The 22,470-nt window shown below is 34.7% G+C and overlaps 1 protein-coding gene across 1 annotated transcript in view; it reads right to left on the reverse strand.

The window, feature by feature from the left end:
* The window catches only part of CWC22 (CWC22 spliceosome associated protein homolog), a 63,143-nt gene that overhangs the window by 18,307 nt on the left and 22,366 nt on the right, over nt 1-22,470 (reverse strand). Inside the window, exons 3-13 of the mRNA XM_065931868.1 lie at nt 21,927-21,994; nt 20,475-20,585; nt 17,703-17,942; nt 10,824-10,952; nt 9,142-9,310; nt 8,815-8,868; nt 6,600-6,735; nt 6,303-6,509; nt 6,152-6,214; nt 1,508-1,612; nt 132-213 (exon numbers count right to left, since the gene is read on the reverse strand). Of these exons, the coding sequence (XP_065787940.1) occupies nt 132-213; nt 1,508-1,612; nt 6,152-6,214; nt 6,303-6,509; nt 6,600-6,735; nt 8,815-8,868; nt 9,142-9,310; nt 10,824-10,952; nt 17,703-17,942; nt 20,475-20,585; nt 21,927-21,994 (1,364 nt within the window). The remainder of the gene's footprint in view (nt 1-131; nt 214-1,507; nt 1,613-6,151; nt 6,215-6,302; nt 6,510-6,599; nt 6,736-8,814; nt 8,869-9,141; nt 9,311-10,823; nt 10,953-17,702; nt 17,943-20,474; nt 20,586-21,926; nt 21,995-22,470) is intronic.

Here is a 22,470-nt window from a genome sequence, read left to right on the forward strand (position 1 = left end):
GGTGGCGGAGAGACAAGCAGTTGGAGAATCCCTGCAACAGTGTCCAGTTTTCTGTCACCAGATTCTAACAATCCCATCTCCTTGCCCATCCCCTGTCAAAAATTAGGATCAACTGAGCTACCGTATCTTACCTTGACTGAATAGCAAGATAAATGGTACGACGAAATGAGACTAGATTAATTTCTGTCTTGTCATGAATAGTCACCTTTTGTCCTGAAATTAAACATAACAAAATTATAAAACTATAAAAATAAATGAAGAACTGAAAATGTATCCCTTTATAGTAATGTTTTCATAATCATTTTAGAATCTATGAGTTTAATATAATATTCTCTTCCACAGAGTAAGTTAGTATTGATATTTATAGAATTCAACATAACTATTTCTAGTCTTTTGCCGTATCTTTGAGTATTTTAATAAGTTTTGCCAGCTCAAAGAAGTCCAGAGCCAAACCAAGAAAACTACTTTTGTTTCTGGGTCACCTGCTCATTTAGACATTATAAAAGGCTGCACTTAATCTGTTGTTAGGGAAAACACTATTTCTATGTTTATAAACAGTTATCTTTATAATTTGGAAGAACTATAAATTATGGGTAAAAATTCAGGTTCAGAGAACACGGGGTCATCATGACAGGTTGGATGGGTCCAATACAAATATGAATATTTGTTGAAGTTTTATCTTATCTGATGCATGAAAACTTTATAAACATTTAATAGTTTTTATTTGAACTGTATTTTCACATAAGACAAATTCTAAAGTTAAATGTTAACTTGGTTAGGAGACATTTTAAATGAAAAAGACACTGGAAAAACTTAAACATATTTTTATAAATTATGTTGTAGAAGAGCTACTATACTCTAAGACAGAACTAAAATATATTATGCCCTAGAAGGGAAAGTTATACTTTTAATATTTTCAAATATGTAACATAAGCAAATAGTGACCAGTGTATATATATATTCTGATGTTTTAATGGAGACTTAACCAAAGTAAAGTTCTGAGCTTATTTTCCTATGAAATAGTATAATCAAAGCTGAAGAGGAAGGACATCATGCCTGCTTTTGTATAAATATAGCTTTTGGCTTCCCCAATCTATTTTTCCAAAATGAAGAGCAAATATCTAGTCACTCGCATCTGTCACATTCACGTCACAGCAACATAAATCACATGTACTCAACATGAATGCACCTTTTTCATAGTTCATATTCAAAGTCATAAAACATCAAATTTAAATTATGGTGGTATTAAAAAATGAATTTCCTTGTTTCATACTTTTAAAGCAGGCTCTTTCAACCTTGCCAATGCTGATATTTTGGGCTGGATAATACTTTGCTGTGAGGGGCAATCTTGTGACTCATAGGATGTTTAATACATCCCTTGCTTTCACCCACTAGAGAACATAGCATCTCTCCCAATACTCCACAGGTTAAGGATCACCGTTCAGAGGATTACATTAGATTATTCTGGGAGTATATGTTACAATGTTATTTGCAGCTACACTTTTACCTTCTTCATCTTCTTCTCCCTCTTCCTCCTCTTCTTCCTCCTCCTCTTCACTACTTCCAGCATCTTGGTCTGTGTTTGAGTCACTATCTCCTTCATCAAGAATTTCTAAAAGAACAAAGTTAAGTTTAGGAAAACATGAATGAGCAAGGGATATAAATGTATCTCATTCTGGGAAGATAATTCTCAGTTCACTACGACCCAGAGTGGTGTAAGAGTTTATCAACCAACAAAGATGAACACACACTCCTAGGCATTCAGAGAGCACTCTAACTGATCAGACCAGAGAAAACCGTATGTGTAATTCTTCTGCTAGATAGAAAGCAGCCATGGAATAAGCAAGGGATGAGAAGAACAAAGAAAAAGTAGATGAAGGTTCTCCAAAAGAGCAGGAGCACTGGCACAATCAATTAGGGAGAGAGATTAGCATCATGGAGAATGGAGTCAAAATATTACTAGTTCATCCCCAGCAAGAAGATAAGTCTATTATAAAAAGCAAAGACGAGCAAGAGCAAACAAGAATTTAGCCTGAGAAAGTTTTCTGAAAGACAAGAAAGACAGAAGGAAAAAAATGCATAATTTAGTGTTCACTCTCTGATGGCTAAGATGGTAAAGAATCTGCCTGAATGAGAGAGACCTAGGTTCAATCCCTGGGATGGGAAGATTCCCTGAAGAAGGTAATGAATGGCAACCCACTCTAGTATTCTTGCCTGGAGAATCTCATGGACAGAGGAGCCTGGAGGGCTACAGTCCATACGATCATAAAGAGTAGGACACGATTGAGTGACTAACACATTTAGGTAGTGAATGAAATTTAAATAGCAGTGAGATTTTTATTAAAATGTATACCTATTAAGTAGAACATTATAACTAAGCGATAGAATTTTCATATGTGCAATAGAAATGGAAGTCTAAAGGCCTTTAAAAAAAACCGGTAACTCCACTTCATTGGAGTATCATTTCTTAAAATACAACTCACATTCAGAACTATTCAAAATTGTGATGCAAAAGACTACATGAGGTCTATCATCATGTTAACGGTAATAAACAAATGACAAAAACTAGAATCATATTTTGTCCAACGGTATGTATTCCATCAGTCTGACAAAAGATTTTACAAACCTGGCCAACAATCCCCCTTTGCATTTTTATTATAATCAGACAGATTTTAATACAGTTTTGGGACCAACTAATTTTTAGAAAAATTCTAATTTCCTTATATTTAACTAAACAGTATAAATCAGGAGCCACACGTAATAATGTTACCAGAGATCCACATATTAGAGAAGCAAGTCATTTTACAAAAATGGAGAGTTGTTATTCAGCCCTTAGCTGACATACAAATCTCTTCAAGAATATTTCTAACCAATGTGACTTCAAGAAATGATCTGCAGTGTCTAGTTTATAATGCGGCTCAGACAGACCTTTAAAAGGGGAAACTATTTAGTATTCAACAGGAGGAAGAACGGCACTCCTGCTGTTTTCCCAAATGCTCTAAGACCTAAAACACAAGTACACCTGGGTCACTCTAAGGTGCTAATTACTAAAGCTGTGCCCACTTCCTGCTGCGGTCATTTTTTTTAATGCCAACTCTAGACGAACATTTTACGAAAGAATGAAGGTCAAATGGATTGTCTAACTGTTTACATCATCCTCTCCTATCCCTTAACTTTAGGATCTACTTACTAAAATCATTCAGGCAATGACAACTGGATTTTAGTACTAAATAAAGCAGTGGTTTCCAAGTATGGTCTGTGAATCCTGGAGGAAATCACTGACACCTGCCAGGTGGTCTGTAGGTCAAACTATTTTCATAGTAATACCAAGATATCTGCCTTTTCACTGTGCTGACATCTGAAAAAAAGACGCAAAAGCAACAGGAGTTAAACCCTGCTGCATCCTGAGCACAATCAAGGTATCAAGCTGCACAAGTACTCACTGTACTTTTTACTGCCACACTAATGTAGCAGGAAAAAAGCTTCATTTAAGAACGCCTTCGAAGAAAAAATATAAAATTATTAATTTTGTTAAGTCCGAGTCCTTGAGTATCAGCATTTATGGTAGTTTGAGTAAGAAAATACAAAGTTTATAGATAGCACTTCTGTTAAAAGACAAATGCACAATGGTGATGGTTATCTCAAGGAAAAACACTTGTGTGACGGAGGTGCAAGATGAATTACTTATATTTTTCATTTTTACTTGAAACAATGGCAAACAAACTAGAGTCATTAGGTATTTACCAGATATTTTCCAAAATATAAAGTAATACTCTTATTTCAAGGAAAATAACCAACAGTTGTTTTCAGATATTTGCCACAATGATCAAATGAGTTTTAAAGAGAAAATCAGAATCCTAGAAAACACATATCTATTCCTATGAGCTTGACAGCTTCCCAAAATGTTAGAGTTTTCTGATAAAGACGGGTGGTAATATGAATAAATGTGATTTCTTGAGAATATATTAATGTGTCAATTTAACTTTGATAACGTTAACATGTTAATACTTGGAAGATGTGAAAAACTTAGTGCATCAGTATTTTCCAAATGACTGATGAAACATGTTACAAAATCATGCTTGGGTAAAAGATCCATTCAAACTGACAGGCCAACATATTTTAAAGTTAACAAAATAGGAAAATTAATGGACATAATTTCAGATTTCACAGTGCAATTAAATCATTAAGAAACTAATAGCTATTAAATATTTAATTGGAATAGTGTTAAACAGAAATATACACAATTATAATTCTGAAAAGGCTATTAAAATACTCTTCCCTTTCCAACTACATATCTATGGTGAGGTTAAATTTCCTTCATATATTTCAATCAAAACAACCTACTGCAACAGACTGAAATCAGAAGCAATATGAGAATTCAAATGTTTCCCATTAAGCCAGACACTAAATTGCACAAAATATTTACAACATACCGTTCTTTTTCTTAAATTTCTTTGTTCGTAGTTATTTTTATAATAACATGTAACTTTTGCAAATACGTACTAGGTTTATTATTGTTATTTTGAAATGACCTAATATTTTTTATACTCTCCATTTAAATTTCTAGTAAGTAAATGTCAATAGATACAACCCACATAAACAAAAGGTCTTTGGAATTCTCAATAATTTTTAAGAGTATAAAGGGATCTTGAGATCACAGAGTTTAAGGAATGCTATAGTAAAGAAAAGTACTACTCTCTTGGCCAACTGCCAAGAACCTAATAAAGAAATGGATGAGGAATTCCTAAGTATAAAAAAAGGAAAAGAAAAAAAACCCAAAAACCTCTATACTAGGTAAAATAAGAACTTCACAAAATTATTGGTATCTTTTAGGGAGACTGTGGAGAAGGAAATGGCAACCCACTCCAGTATTCTTGCCTGGAGAATCCTGTGGGCAGAAAAGCCTGGTGGGCTGCTGTCCATAGGTCGCACAGAGTCGGACACAACTGAAGCAACTTAGCATGCATGCATAGCAGGGAGACTACAGAAAAAGAAATCCATACGGAAAGAAGAAAATAGATTCTAGGGGTTTCTCTACGTTTGGAAACTAAATTTATTACAGAATAAGGAATCTGGCTATTGTAGCGAAATGTCCCTATTGTACCAGATTTTAGGATAATGTATAAAATGGGAAGCTTCATACACTTTTACTTCCCCTTCAACATTCTACTTCTAAGCATGATTAAAGCACAGAACGCGGAAATGACAGAGTTCTACATCTCAGCTCTCTCTTCCGAGGAGCTTTCAGAGCTGTAAGTATTTGTTAGGTAAAATCACAACTCAAGGGAAATAAACTTGTAAATTATAGAATTATAATATGTAAAATAATATAAATAATTATATATTAGAATGATGTAAGCAGCTCTGAATATTAGCTTTAGAAGAAAATAATGACACACATATTAAAAAAAAACAGTACCAGTGTCTAAATACATGCTCTGTGGTAATATAAAGTACTGTATTTTATTTATCCTTACACAAACATTTACTCTTATATCAAACAAATAACTTACTATAGGTGACTTAGCTAGTAATGGCAGAAACAAAATACAAACCAATACCTATACAAATAGTGCTTATGATATATAATAATCAATTTATCCATTAAGTATATTAAGCTACCGTGATTGATTTTATCAGAAAGACATAAACCTGCCGTCAAGAAATAATGAAGTATAGAACTTTATAATACAGTATGCACTTAATCAACTATTAAATTGGTGGCAATTTAAGCAGCAACTCTTAAGTGGAAGTGAAGTTAAATAACGGCCATTGTAATACATGAATATTTCTTAAGAGGGATGAAGCTGAAGAGCTGCATAATTAAAAAGAGAAAGAGGAGAAGGAAAATGAGTTAAATAATTTAAAATGAAGTAATACCATGGATAGGACTTCCCTGGTGGGCTATAGTCCATAGGGTTGCAAAAGAATCTGACATGACTTAGAGACTAAACAGCAGCAACAACCATACTGTGGATAAATAAGCACTAGACAGGAAAATAATGCATGGGCAAACAGTGCAAAGAGAACAGCTTCGTGGAGCAAAGATTTCAATAGGCAGGGGTCAGTGGTCTATACCATTATATCAGTATCATACAATTAAATAAACTTCTTCTTTTAAAAGGAAATTATTTTTTAAAGTTTTACATACCCTTCTTAATAGCTCTGTACTTCTCTTCATTCTCCATAAAATTAGGATCCATCTTGAAAACATCTCAAAAATAAATAACACAAGTTAAGTTGTTATTTTCAATATTGACATTTGTTTGTATGCCACTTCCCAATGCCCACTCCTGACTTACTAAGAACATCTTCTGGATTATAGTCATCTTCCAGAGGAAGCATGTGGGTGAACTGATCATCTTCTTCCACTAAATCAAGTCCTCCTAGGATAACAGGGTGGTCCTTGAATCCATCCTTCCTTACAGCAAACATCACTTCAATCATATACTGAACCCTTTTGTCAATTTCAGACTCATGGAGAATGTTTCGAAGGCGTTCAAATATAGCTAAAGTTAAACACAAAGAAAATAAAACAAGCACTACATATAATAAGGCTCAAACAAAAGCTCAATCTCAAACCAAGGATATATATTTACCATTGATCCCTCGTGGTGACACTTGTGTTAATTTGAGACCACATTCCTTAAGAAAACCAATAGCTACTTCAACACTATCATCTGTTGGTCTTTCCAGAAGCAAAGTGAGCATTTCTAAGCATAAAACTTCATGAGCCTTGAATAGAAAGAAGACACACAAAATGCTTTCACATGTATTAATCTACTACAGATGGTAATTTTAAAAATTAGTAAATCTAGTTTTTACAGTGATGATATTATACATATGATGAGCAAAGTTTCATAATATACATAAAAATACTCTAAATATGGGATACAATTTTTCTTTTACTTCCATTATGTATCTGCAAAGAATTCCCTGATGATTTTTCCAAAAATCTTAATTTACTACACTGGAAACAACCAGATGATTTATCTCCAGCAGAAATATTCCCCTTATACTCTCTATATAGGCAAGATATATTATCTTTAGGAAATGTCATAATTAACCTCAAGATAGAAGTTAAGTCATTTACTAATTTTTAATCTGAGATATTTTCATAACTACTATATGAAGAAAAGCAACATGATTCTTTTTATAATATCCTTCTCCATGATCACAACTCTATATACATTTCCCAATTCATTCTCTCAGCAATTCTGTTAGCAAGTAGTTCTTAAATTACATGAATACTAATTTTCTCAGAAAATTTCTTTCTATAGTTTATAGCATACAATGACAGTTTTGAATACTTCTATTTTTATTTAAATTAAACTCTATACTGGTCATGGTCAAAGTTTAGAATTTTATAAACAATGCCAAGTAGAGAGGGAATAAAATTATATTGAGAAGCTTTGCTGTTAAAAAAAATGGACTTAGGAAGCGTGTTTAAAAGACCATACATATGCCTTTTAAAAACTAGACTCTTACTTGAGATGGAGAGACAACTTAGGAAAATATCTTCTTCACATCTAGCACAATATAAAAAATAACACTGCTTTTATTTTGGGAAGATAGGCAAGGTTGAACAGTCTTACATTAGGGACAAGAAAACACTGCCCTGTACCACAGTTTGGAAGATGCAAAATACTTATCATTTTAACTGGTTTATGTCAATGTCAAAAATATCTCCAAGTGTAATATATATTCAAAAACTGAAACATATCTGTGCTGTTGTAGTCTGTGAAATTAGGTTTACAGACATGTAAAATTAAGTTTCTGTGATCTTAAGTAGAAAATGATCATTTTAATAATATGACTAGGTTAAAATCTAAAAGGTTTCTTAGAGTACCAGAATTTCATGCAGCAAAGAATTAAAATATTATTAAATGTTAGAGAAATAAGATTAAGTGTGACTTCAACATTCTTCCCCTTAAAGATAATTTTTAAAAATAATACACATCTGAAGGAAAACTGTGAGTATGGACAAGAGCAATTTTACTGTTTTCATTTTTAAAATGTGGTTCAGCAGGTGAAGAATCCGCCTGCAATGTGGGAGACCTGGGTTCAATCCCTGGGTTGCGAAGATCCCCTGGAGAAGGGAAAGGCTACCCACTCCAATATTCTTGCAAATTCTGGATCGCAAAGAGTCAGACACGACTGAGCAACTTTCACTTTCACTTCCCCCTGGAGAAGGGAATGGCAGCCCACTCCAATATTCTTGCCTGGAGAATCCCAGGGACAGAGGAGCCTGGCGGGCTACAGTCCAAGGGATCGCAAAGAGTTGGACAGGAGTGAGTGACTGACGCATAATATAACATAAATCAAAACTCTCCAACAGAGGATAAATAAAAAAATAAACACAAAAACTAAATAATAAAATGACAAATTTTTAAAAACAGATTAAAATTATTTAGTACACAATATTTTATAAAATGATTCTAAGAATATATGAGTATATACATATACCATGTAGTTATACATATATATGAATATACACATATATATGCAGTTGTGGGGAATAGCGTTTTTTAAAGAGTATCAGCTGTTAGGTTTTCTTGAACACTGGGTACAGGGAAAAGAGAAGAAATAGTAACTTTTTAAATAAAAACACATTATAGTCTTTGAAGGAAAAATATTCAGTTAAGTAACCATGTAGACTATTAAGAGTTTGATTATTATAGTTCTAAAATTAAAATATCATTCAGGATACTTTTCTGAAGGGTTGTAAGTCAAAGCAAAGATGTCACTGAAGTGACATCAAGCCTGTAGTCTAATGCCACTGAATGGCACAAAATTGTGAAAATAATTACTTACCACATTTTGATTAATAAGATGTGCCACAAATTTTGAAGCTGTCAGACAAAGTGGCTGAAAAGGGAAATTAGAGACAAAGTCAATCTATAAACGAAAACCAATTTTCATTTATCTACAGAGTCTACAGTTTACTTACACTCTACTTAAAATATGTTAACATGCAAGGTGTTTTTAACGTGTTATAAAATAAAAATTAGTATATGTGAAAACATGCCATTTCTGGATCAATAGAAATCAATATCATTTACTAAGGTTGAGACTTACAGTTGATAAGGTTTTATTAGTATGTTATCTATAGCAGTCTACTTACAAGTCCATTACATATACCTTATCATTTCTCCGATAGCCTTTTCGAAAATTAAGAATTAATCTTTTGAGGATTAACTCTCCAATTTGTGGAAATTTTGAGTTGATAATTGCCACCAATGCTGCATAAACATGGGTGAAGATTGGAGAAGCACTCTGTGCTTGCAAAACAGATCTGGATAGCAGGCCTCTGGTTAAATGGGAAAAGAAAAGGCATCAACAATACTCACTGATTTCATTAGAAGGAAAAAAATTCAACTAAAATCCAGCTATATTACTTCTCTGTAAATCATCATAAAAGCTAAATCAGGACTAAATTTTCACTACCCATATCTAGAGGAAGAAATTGTCTTACTAATAAATTAAAACTGATTTTGAGGAAATAAAATGTCAATCTGTACTTATATAAAATAGATTTAATATAATTTTTTCAAAAATTTTTCTCTCTAAATAGAAATCTTCTTTTCCAGTTGCTGTTCATTACATCTAATCATGAATTTAAGTTCTTAACTTCTTATATTAATTCACTTAACATTATCAAAAGAAAAGGGAGAAAAGACCTACTTCCAAAGTATTGAACTTTGACTTTAAGTAAAATTTCCACTATGAGCCCATCATTCATATAAATTAATTCAGGATTAAAGACAAATCTGGGTGGCTTCCATCTAAAAGACAGGCTTAAGTCTACTGTTCATGAAAATAAAAGTGAAAACAATATTCCTAAGACAGATAAAGAGATAATGTAAGCACTGCAAAAATAATGCTCAAACAAAGACAGGAATATAAAAGGTCCTACCTTCTAACTCATTTTGAAATGGACATGTTTCTATCAACTTATATATTTGATAAGAAGAGAGATACAAAATGGGCTAACTGAAGAGTTATTTTTAGCAATTTAATAACAAATAATTATTCAGTTGTCAAAAGGCAGAAAACTATGTCCTCATAGTTATCAGGTTTAGGTATGACATCTGAATCACTAGTGTAGAAACTGAAAAAAGAGAACTCAGCTTATAAACTATAACATCTTAAATTACCCTTGTAACTTCTGAGTCTGCTTCTTTCTGAATAAAATGAGAGTGCTTTCCTGTGGTTGCCGCCCAGTCACCTTACTAACCCCCACAACGTGCTACACTTTACTTTATATATATATATCCCCAAAGTTCTGTGCTGATGATCAAGGTCATATGGGAAAATAGTCCTTAGATTTTAAAATAAATAGAATATAGAATATTTCTGTTTCCTGATGAGTTAAAATAACACAAGTACTTAAAAATCACACAGAAAATGGTTGTTATTCCCTTCTGCTTTTCTAAAATTTACTACTTACCTTTCTCATTTCTTTCACATTCCCACTTTGCTTTCATTAGAAGTTAAACTGGTGTGAGAATCACTTTGTGTATATATAAAGAAATTATTTATTTTTCTTTATGAGCTTAAATTATTGGAAGTATTCAGTCAGTAAATAAGTGTGCCAAAATCATTATGTGACATCAAAGCTTCTCAGACAGTAAAAACTCAACACAAGCTCTAACAGTTGAGTATAAGTTATTTGTTAGTAGCTTACATATTTATAACAACTGCATTTTAAATACTCCTTGAAATTTTCTTTGAAATGAAATAAACGATTATTCTTCATGTAGACATTATTTTCCATTGAAAAAGTGCTATGAGATACTACAAATAAAACAGCCAATGCTTACCTTCCTCTAACTATATTTTCTTGAAGAAGTTCTTGAATAATAATACCGATATTGGAAATGTTGACTTTGTTGATCAGGCCATTGATAGATTTCTTCAGGGCTTCCCAGCTCATCCTCTGGTATGCTAAGCTAAAAAGAATTGATTTTAATAAAGATGAAAACTCAGTCAACAATTACAATAACAAGAGGTTATAAGAACACAAAAAATACTTAGTGTTCCTTTATTTTCAAAATAATTTTCACAAAATTATCCAAAAGAACAATAAAATATATGACCATGTGGATATATAGATTATACCTAAACCATATCTGATTCTCCATACATGTGATACTAATATACAAATTCCTTTTAATGACATAATAAAATAATACAAGGATATGTAAGAATAACATTGTTCTTATGTCCATGTGTGTGTGTGTTAGTTGCTTAGTCATGTCCAACTCTTTGTAACCCCATAGACTGTAGCCCATCAGGCCTCTTCGTCCATGGGATTCTCCAGGCAAGAACACTGGAGTGGGTTGCCATTTCCTTCTCCAAAAGGAACTATAGAAAGAAAGAAAGTGAAGTCGCTCAGTCATGTCCGACTCTTTGCAACCCCATGGACTGCAGCCTGCCAGACTCCTCCATCCATGGAATTTTCCAAGAGTACTGGAGTGGGTTGCCATTTCCTTCCCTATATTGCAATTTATAACATGTATTAGTTAGATTCAGTACATGCTTATTTTATAACACTTAATTTACTAAACTTGCCGTTAAAGGAAATGTTTTAAAGTAAAAGCAACTATTTTTAATTTAAATTACAATATATAATACCTAAATATAAGCTGTGAAAAGGAAATCTGGTATTATGTTCCTTCTCATAAAAGCATGACAGAAGAAAAAAATTGTTTTAAACCAGAAAGAAATAATATTAATTATAGAAAAAGAGAAAGTCATACAAAATCATGGGAATGAAAGACTGTACTAACTATATTAAAGAACATTTAAGCAGTAGTCCCATAGGCTTATTAGCTGAATGCTAGATGGCTGCACTGTTTTTTTTTTTAACTAGGGCACAGGTAAATTATTTAGTCTAGATGGGTTTCTTTAGGTTGAACTAGGTAATATCTAAGGTCTTTTAAAGCTCAAATTCTATGGGTTTTATCATTATTTCTCTGTGGAATATGATTTCAGGTGCAAAAAGTCCCAACTTTTCCTTAGTTTTCTCTGGCAGTCTGGTAAAGGTGATGAACTTCTTAGAATAATGTGTGTAAATATATAGGATAACAAAGGATACCAATCATATTGATAGAGCTTTCAAAGCATGAAAAGAACAAAAGTTTGATATAGTATCCTATGTGCTTCTTAACACATTATATAGCAAAAAGTAGTAGTAGGCATAGTAGCTTCTTTAATTCACAAGTAGCATAAAAGGTATTTTGAGGTATTTGTAACAAATAATCTGTTAATACTATGGTCTGCTGCCTACATTCCTGAAAGAAATATTAAACTACATCAATTGAAAAAGATGCAATTTTTTCCAATTCACATTCATGGACTGCCTGAATTTTATCCATGGACCTCTTGAAAGTCTATAGGTTAAGATTCCCTGTTTTGAACCCTCCTACACTGTTGACGGGAATGTAAACTGGAGCAGCCACTACAGAGAACAGTATGGAGGTTCCTTAAAAAACTAAAAGTAGAATTACCATACAATCCAGCAAGCCTACTTCTGGACATACATTCAGAAAAGACAAAAATTCTAATTTGAAAAGATATGTGCACCCCAACGTTCACAGTGGCACTATTTATTAATACAATAGTTAAGACATGGAAGCAACCTAAGTATCAACAGATGAACATATAAAAAAGATGTAGTATGTCTACACCATGGAATATTACTCATTCATAAAAAAGAATGAAATATTACCATTTGCAGCAACATGCACGAACCAAGAGATTACTATACTAAGTGAAGTAAGTCAGAGAAAGACAAATATTCTATCACTTACATGTGAAATGTAAAAAATAATACAAATAAACTAATCTACAAAAGAGACACAGATTCAGATACAGAAAACAAATGGTTACCAAGTGGAAGGCAAGGGAGGGATAAACTAGGATTATGGGATTAACTGATACACATAAAATAAGCAACAAGAATTTACTTTGTAGCACAGGTAGAAGATATTCAATATCTTCTAAGACATGAAAGAAAAGAATCTGAAAAAGAACATGCAACTGGGTCACTTTGCTATATACCTGAAACTAACACAATATTATAAATTAACTATGGTGGTGGTGGTTTAGTCGCTAAGTTGTGTCTGACTCTTGTGACTCCATGGACTGTAGCCCGCCAGGCTCCTCTGTCCATGGGGTTCTCCAGGCGAGAATACTGGAGTGGGTTGCCATTTTCTTTTCCAGGGGATCTTCTCGACCCAGCGAACAAACCTGGATCTCCTGTATTGCAGGCAGACTCTTTACCACCTGAGCTGCAAGGAAGTCCCAAAATACTTCAATGAAATTTAAAAAATAAGAACTCCTGTTTCAGAGCGCTATGCCAGGCACGTCAAGGAGGCGGTGTAAGTGTTGTCTACATGGGTGAGAAACCGCGTCTTATCACTACACTGTCCTCAGCAAACACTGAAGATAAACAACAGCAGGCTGCAGTTAATTTCATTACTGTTTCTAAATTCTCTATAGATTGCATATTCCCTTCCTGCCTGCATCTGAGATGGAAAACTGCTCCTGCCCTCAACCTAACCCTTTAGTATGCCACAATATAGAGTAGTAAGATTTATGGATTAACAACTAGCCTGATCAATAAGATACTGCTGATACATAATCACAAACTCTTCCATTAAACTTTGGTCAACAGACAATAATCACGTACAACTGTACTTCTTAACTAGGAAAACTACAATTAACCTGACTTAGTATCTACTGAGGAAAGACTACACTTCTACTCCTGTCTCCTTTACAGCCTATAGGCAGAGTTCAATTGTAAATAAAATTATCTAAGAATCTGCTTAAAATTGCATACATTATGGATTCTGCCCACATTATACAGAAGACTTGGAGATTAATGACAATGCTTTCAATCTTTTATAGTTAGGATTGCTTTGAATGGGGTCAGAGACAGTAAATATTTTTCACTAACACTTCCACTACTGTCTCCTATAAGAGCAGCACGCCTGCATGATCATGAAGCTCCTAAAAACCACAGAAGCAACTTCCAAATCCCTTCTCTACATAACACTGCAGGCATCACTACCAAGTGCTGGTCTACGAAACATAAAGAAAAACTTATTGTTTGACTGTCATTTAAATGTCCCCTTCTAGCTCATAAAAATTTTCACTTTATTTCAAATATTTTAACTTATTTTATAAAAATGACATTTCTACCTCAAGCTAATTCTTACAACAAATTTATATTTCATTTATATAAGGTTCTCAAGTACTCTCAAGTTGCCATGAAAATACACAAGAAAGATATAGAAGACTTTCTTGACTCACCCGGAATCTGTTTTTCTTATAAGCATACCCACCTTCTATCCCAATTTTTTTTCTTGACTACCTGGCAATTGAGTGATCATTTCAATCTTGGGCTAGAGTTTTCCCAGTTATTATCTCATTTCACTAGAGAAAAAGGCCTTGAAAACAGCTGCACTTTCCTACATAGTTTCTCATCATTTCAATTATTTTGAAAGGGAAGGAAAGGTACTTAAAGAGAGAATGGTAATATATGACTTTTGATTATTTGCCTCAGTATGGCAAAAAACTGTAAGATGTTATGGTCTAAAAACAGTAGGGAAAAGAGAAAACTGTCAGCTGTTTCACAGGTTAGTACAAGGGTTGACAAACTACACCCAAGAGCCAAATTTAGCCGATAGCCTGTTTTTTGCAAATAAAGCTTTACTGGAACACAGCCATTCTCATTTGTGTACAGGTTTTACCCATGGTTATATTCAATATAATAGTGAAGCATGCATCCTCAAGTTATGCCCAGCTCTTTGATATCCCACAAACTGTAGCCCACCAGGCTCCTCTGTCCTTAGCATCTCCCAGACAAGAATACTAGAGTGGGTTGCCTTTTCCTCCTCCAGGAAATCTTCCTGACCCAGGGACTGAACCCACATCTCTTACATCTCCTGCATTGGCAGGTGGATTCCTTACCACTCTGCTACCTGGGAAGCCCTATAATGGTAAAGGGGAGTAGCTACAACAGACAGGATAATGCAAAGAGCCCAAAATATGTACTAACTGTACTTTTATAGAAAAAGTTTGCTGACTCCTGGTTTGGTATAACTAGAAAGATCCATTTTAGTTCTAAAATATCAATAGTACTCTTGATTATCAATGAAAAATGGACACCCCTAATAAGCATACTCTTTGCAGCCAAAGATGGAGAAGCTCTATACAGTCAGCAAAAACAAGATCGGGAACGGACTGTGCTCAGATCATGAACTCCTTATTGCCAAATTCAGATTTAAACTGAAGAAGGTAGGGATAACCACTAGACCATTCAGGTATGAACTAAATCAAATCCCTTATGAATATACAGTGGAAGTGAGAAATAGATTTAAGGGGCTAGATCTGATAGACAGAGAGCCTGATGAACTATGGATGGAGGTTCGTGACATTGTACAGGAGACAGGGATCAAGACCATCCCCACGGAAAAGAAATGCAAAAAGGCAAAATGGTTGTCTGAGGAGGCCTTACAAATAGCTGTGAAAAGAAAAGAAGCAAAAAGCAAAGGAGAAAAGGAAAGATATTCCCATTTGAATGCAGAGTTCCAAAGAATAGCCAGGAGAGATAAGAAAGGCTTCCTCAGAGATCAATGCAAAGAAATAGAGAAAAACAACAGAATGTGAAACACTAGAGATTTCTTCAAGAAAATTAGAGATACCAGGGGAACATTTCATGCAAAGATGGGCACAATAAAGGACAGAAATGGTATGGACCTAACATAAGCAGAAGATATTAAGAAGAGGTGGCAAGAATACACAGAAGAATTGTACAAAAAAGATCTTCACGACCCAGATAATCATGATGGTGTGATCACTCACCTAGAGCCAGACATCCTGGAATGTGAAGTCAAGTGGGCCTTAGAAAGCATCACTACAAACAAAGCTAGCGGAGGTGATGGAATTCCAGTTGAGCTATTTCAAATCCTCAAAAATGATGCTGTGAAAGTGCTGCACTTAATATGCCAGCAAATTTGGAAAACTCAGCAGTGGCCACAGGACTGGAAAAGGTCCGTTTTCATTCCAATCCCTAAGAAAGGTAATGCCAAAGAACGCTCAAACTACCCCACAATTGTACTCATCTCACACACTAGTAAAGTAATGCTCAAAATTCTCCAAGCCAGGCTTCAGCAATATGTGAACTGAGAACTTCCAGATGTTGAAGCTGGTTTTAGAAAAGGCAGAGGAACCAGAGATCAAATTGCCAATATCTGCTAGCTCATCAAAAAAGAGCTCCAGAAAAACATCTATTTCTGCTTTATTGATTATGCCAAAGTCTTTGACTGTGTGGATCACAATAAACTGTGGAAAATTCTGAAAGCGATGGGAATACCAGACCACCTGACCTGCCTCTTGAGAAACCTGTATGCAGGTCAGGAAGCAACAGTCAGAACCGGACATGGAACAAGAGACTGGTTCCAAATAGGAAAAGGAGTCCGTCAAGGCTGTATATTGTCATCCTGCTTATTTAACTTATATGCAGAGTACATCATAAGAAACGCTGGTCTGGAAGAAGCACAAGCTGGAATCAGGATTGCTGGGAGAAATATCAATAACCTCAGATATGCAGATGACACCACCCTTATGGCAGAAAGTGAAGAGGAACTAAAAAGCCTCTTGATGAAAGTGAAAGAGGGGAGTGAAATAGTTGGCTTAAAGCTTAACATTCAGAAAACTAAGATCATGGCATCTGGTCCCATCACCTCATGGGAAATAGATAGGGAGACAGTGGAAATAGTGTCAGACTTTAATTTTTTGGGCTCCAAAATCACTGCAGATGGTGATTGCAGCCATGAAATTAAAAGACGCTTACTCCTTGGAAGGAAAGTTATGACCAACCTAGATAGCATATTAAAAAGCAGAGACATTACTTTGCCAACAAAGGTCCACCTGGTCAAGGCTATGGTTTCTCCAGTGGTCATGTATGGGTGTGAGAGTTGGACTGTGAAGAAACCTGAGCATCGAAAAATTGATGCTTTTGAACTGTGGTATTGGAGAAGACTCTTGAGAGTCCCTTGGACTGCAAGGAGATCCAACCAGTCCATCCTGAAGGAGATCAGTCCTGGGTGTTCATTGGAAGGACTGATGCTGAAGCTGAAACTCCAATACTTTGGCCACCTCATGCGAACAGTTGACTCACTGGAAAAGACTCTGATGCTGGGAGGGATTGGGGGCAGGAGGAGAAGGGGACGACAGAGGATGAGATGGCTGGATGGCATCACCGACTCGATGGGCATGAGTTTGAGTAAACTCCGGGAGTTGGTGATGGACAGGGAGGCCTAGCGTGCTGCGATTCATGGGGTCGCAAAGAGTTGGACGCGAGTGAACGACTGAACTGAACTGAATAAGCATACAACTGCAAAGGGAATGGTTTGAAAACAGTAAAAGAAAAAAAAAAGATAAGTGACCTTTCCTCAGACTTTTCCACTCATTCATGTAAAAAGTAAAGAGGTAAAGAGCTAATGTCAGGGAAAATATTAAGCAGAGCTCCATTGGAGCTTCTGAAGGCAGGAAGGAAAGAAGTATAATCTGAGGTCTCTATCATTATGGACTCTACATGTAAATTCTCAACAGTCAAGGTTAATTAGAACATAGATGACTTTTTTCAGTGAGAGTGTCATTGCCTTATACACTTAGTGATATTGACATGCCTGTTTTTATCTGTAATCTGTTCCTGCATCATTCTGAGTTTTGCAGGAGGAATATATGCTCCACCAGTGCGAGTAAGAAGAGGATCCAGCTCCTCTTTCTTCTTCTTTGCAGTAGGTTCATCCTGAGCAGAGGAACTCTGGGTTACCGATGGTTCTGGACTTCTTCTCCCAGGAGATGGTGATTTTCGGGACCTTTTCCGATCCACATCTCTTTCTCTGCGTTTCTCTCGGTCTCTACTTCTGTAATACATTTTTTTGATGGAGAAAAGATAATACAAAATACATTATTAAATGAACTGCATACCAAATGAGTGAGCCCATTTGGGGGCCACAGATTCAGATAAGGTTTGGTAGTGCCTCACAGAGAAAATGTAACTTAAACTAGGTCATCAAGGGTTGAGAGGATTTACACTGGGGGCAAGGTGGTGAGGGGACAGGGGGGAGGGAGGATGGCATTCTGCAACTAGTAGAAGACAGAATAACTACTAAAAAACTGAGCAAGGTTATTTAGGCCAGAATAAGTCAAAACAATAAAGAATAATGTATAACAGCAATTGGAAAGATGAGTTAGTCAGACTATGAAATCTCAAAAGACAAGCAGCAGGTGATTAGAAATCATTAATAATTTCTGAGTGGGATAGTAACATGAAAATAGTGTTTTCTAAAGATAAATTGGCCTGTGATGTACGTGATAAGCTGTATAAAGGAGAAACCAGAGTTAACCTCCAATAATAGCAATTTAGGAGTGAGACTATTATCATAAACTGTAATTTGAAACTGTTTCCTGATAGAACTGGCAATTTATTATAAATCTCAAAATATTAGAAGCTTCTGATTATTTTAGACAATGTGAAAAAACAAACCATTTTCTAGTCACAAAAACTCTTCCCTACTAACGCAGGGAAGAGTTATCCTTTGTAAAAGGATATCCTTTTACAAAGGGATATCCTTTTACAAAGGATATCCTTTGTAAAATGATTATTTAATGTTTTCAAACTATCAAGAAATAGCAAGAAAGAATGAATCTTTGCTTTCTGCTCTCTTTCCCCATTGAGCGTTTGTCCACTTGGCTGTTTTCTACATACACCTGCCTAGAAACTCAGATTATTCTGTTCATGCTTTGTGCAACCATGAGTTATACAAATAACTATCACTGTACTGCCAGGAAAGCACTTAATAGATTTTACCTAAATCTAGAAGGTGTATTTGAAATAATATGTCCTAACACATGGAAAAGTGTGCTTCTAGTCACCTACCCATACCCAAGCACCTGTGGAGAAACTGTTCTGCAGCTGAAGCACAGAGACCTGAGTGACTGCCCCATGAAGACAGTCTGTACCTACCAACACAACGTGAACAATGGTAGCAGGGAAAGCGGTTCCAAAGGGAAACCCCAATTAGTCAAAGGCCGGTGCTCTGAAATCTAGCCACTGCTTTGTAATTGAGTCGAACATTTAACATTTACAGGAAAAAGCAACTCATTTTATATCTGTTCTCTGTAGAGAACAGCTACAGAAGGGATTTACTGACACTGGTCATGATTCTTCTGAGAAACACCAGGTAAGACTGCTTTGTTGGCTGGTAAAATTGTGTCCTCATACAATTATAGTGTTTCTCCTTCAGAGTGCAGAAGTAATAGTTTTCTGAGTCTAAACAGAAATATTTCTCTTCCAGTGTTTCTGTATTGTTAGCCTTAATAGTCTACATAATAAACAATGTGCTTGCTTCACAGTGTGCGTGGATCAAACCAAACTTTGTATACATACACTGGACTAGACAAAGAATTATAGCGAAGTAATACAGTCAGGGGTACGGATATAAACATGGGCTCTGGAGTCAGAATTGAGCTCAAATCTCAGTTTCATTATCTACTAGACAGGTAACAGCAACCAGAGGTAACAATCAGTTCTAAGCCACTTCCTGACATGTAAATTGTGAGATATAGTATACAGTATGTAAGAGTTCTGACGGCATTTGAGAAGGTCTGAGAATGCCTAGCTCACCAATTATGGTGGTAGCAGTTGCTCTTATTAAAGTGTCACTAGGGTGACGGCAGATAAGCCTGTCTTTTGGAGGTTAATTTAATCTGACACTTATAAGGACAGGTTACATATTAGAAAGTAAGCAGTGAAAAGGAAATTGTGGCTACAGATAGCAAATAATGTGCTTGGTTCCAAACTATGGAGAAATTTGATTAAAATTCTAGTGTGGTACAGTCTGGGTAGTCATGGAATAGATGATATGAGAGAGACATCAAAAGGGATATAGAACTATGTGAACAGCAGAACATGGCAGGCAAGTTTTGGAAACCAAATGACTAACAAAGTGGGCAGTCAAGTTCTCTAAGACTCAAGTAAGAATAATTTATACTTAGAAAATGGTAACTTCACTCTCAATGTCCCTCTGCCATTATGTAAATTAAGATCACTCAATATCATAAATGACTTTCATTCAGTAAACAATCTCAGAAACTCATATAAGCCAATTCCTCATATAGCACAGTATAATGAATAAAAGCTTGAGACCTAGAGTCAGACAGATGAGGAGTTGTCACTGACACACTTTTAAACATGAACAGATGACTTAACTTCTCTAAGCTTCATTTTCTTCATCTATAAAAGTCATATATTTATTGCAATAAGAAGTTAAATTAAGTCCTTATTAGAAAGTCTGGCACCTAAAAACATCCACTTAATGCTAGCTGTCATTATTATTATGCATAAAGAAAATTTAAACAAGTATGTTTCTATAGTTAAAATGTCCAATACTAACCGTGACTCCATGCTACTATCGTAAGAACGTTCTCTCCTTGAACGCTCATAGTCTGACCTGTTGGAATCAAAGTAACCTCTATCCCGAGGAGATCTTTCTTGTTCTATGTATCTGACACATAAAATAAGAAAACCAAAGTTACAAGTTGAAAACAATGATGTTATACTTAGAAAAGTCATATATTGGCAATGGTGATGTAATTCTAAGACTGTACAAAGTCCTATCAAGTGAATCTTAACAAGCAGTTTATTTGGTGACATCTATTCATTTAATCATGATTATAAAAGCTTTCTGCTGGTATGCAACAAAACAACTCCTAGAATTCACTTAACCAAGCTTGACATCCTGTCCTTAGTAGAAGATACTTATTTGCATATCATATACAGTTTAGCAGGGACAAAGCTATCCTCCTGCTGTCTAGCTGGCTCATTTTATCAAAGTACTGAATAGTGTCATTGGTTGTCTGCCATTGGTTGTCAACCACTAGTATCACTGGTTGGCCTCCATAAAATCCAGTTATTCTACTCCAAAAGGCTATTTTTATCAGCTCCTATTCTTAAAATCATATTATTAGATATGGGAGAATGGACTGAATGATAAGCAAACAGGGATAGTTAGTATAAGATCTGCCTTTTGAATCTCAAAAGTCAATAAAATCAGAGAACCTTAAGAGAAGTTAATACATAAACACATGATAAATATACACAGTAACATAATCTATGTTTCATATGCATATCTACAATTTATTTGCATACACACATATGTGTGTATATGTCTATAGAGAGATTTTCTAAAAAATATATACAGGGAGGAGGTGATCTGTGAAAGACAATAAGTAGACGCAGAACATAGTAATTAACTTGTTGCGTATAAAGCAAAGGTTTTTTGAGACAGCAGAATGGAATATGAACAAAATACACAGAGAATTAAGAGATCAGACAACTGAAAAAAAATTTAGAGGCTGCTTCTCCTTTCATAAATTCTTTTTCAAGGTTATAGCTTACTAAGTGAAATAACTGAAGTCATACTATGAAGGCATGATGAACATTAATGGTAACATTTCTGGGCATTTGAACTTAACACAATTATGGTAAGATACATATAAAAACATTTTGAAAACTATACAGAGTCATGTAAATATAAAGGATTAGTATTAACAGTAAAAGCACTTCAAAATAATGTGATTTCAACTAAATTTTCCATTTTATAAACTTCTATGCAGTATTTGACATATAAAATTATTCTTCACTTAAAAAATTTCATAAAAATCTAGAATTATTTACTAGAAATTCCTAGAATAGTCATTCAAGGATGATTTGTTCTCAACCCCACTCAAGTAATATTGCCTGTAAAACCATCAAAAAAAGTTAGTAAACTTAAAATTAGAAATCTAAGACCTAAATAATTTCTTAAACTCATCATTAGGTATTTAGAACACATAAAATTGTTTACCTGTCTTCTGGAGAGGAGGTTCTTTGATATGAATTATAATTTTCCCTTCTGTCATGACCAGAAGAATGCTTTCAATGGAAAAAAAGAGAGGGAAGGGAAATTTTAAAATTCTGTTAAAAAAACATACAGACAATGACATATGTGACATATGTATCTTGGAAAACTGGAAGTGCTTTAAAAATTATTTCAAAATATGCTTTTAAACATAAAAATAATTTATACTACCTAAATAAATTTTCAGGCCATCCCAGGTAAATGTCTGTTGCAGTTATCTGTTTACTATAGATCAAATACTGTCTTTAAACAACAACAAAAAAAAACTCAAGGTATAACAGAAGAAAATAATTCTCAAACTTTCGATGCCACTTAGTTAATATTTTACTCCTATGTGATAAAATTCAGATAATAAAGAAGCTGCCTACAATGCAGGAGACCCAGGTTCAATCCCTGGGCTGGGAAAATCCCCTAAAGAAGGGAATGGCTACCCACTTCAATATTCTTGTCTGGAGAATTTCATGGACAGAGGAGCCTGGCTCCACAGGTC

This window comes from Muntiacus reevesi, chromosome 3, assembly GCF_963930625.1.
Source record: "Muntiacus reevesi chromosome 3, mMunRee1.1, whole genome shotgun sequence".
Classification (NCBI taxonomy): domain Eukaryota; kingdom Metazoa; phylum Chordata; class Mammalia; order Artiodactyla; family Cervidae; genus Muntiacus; species Muntiacus reevesi.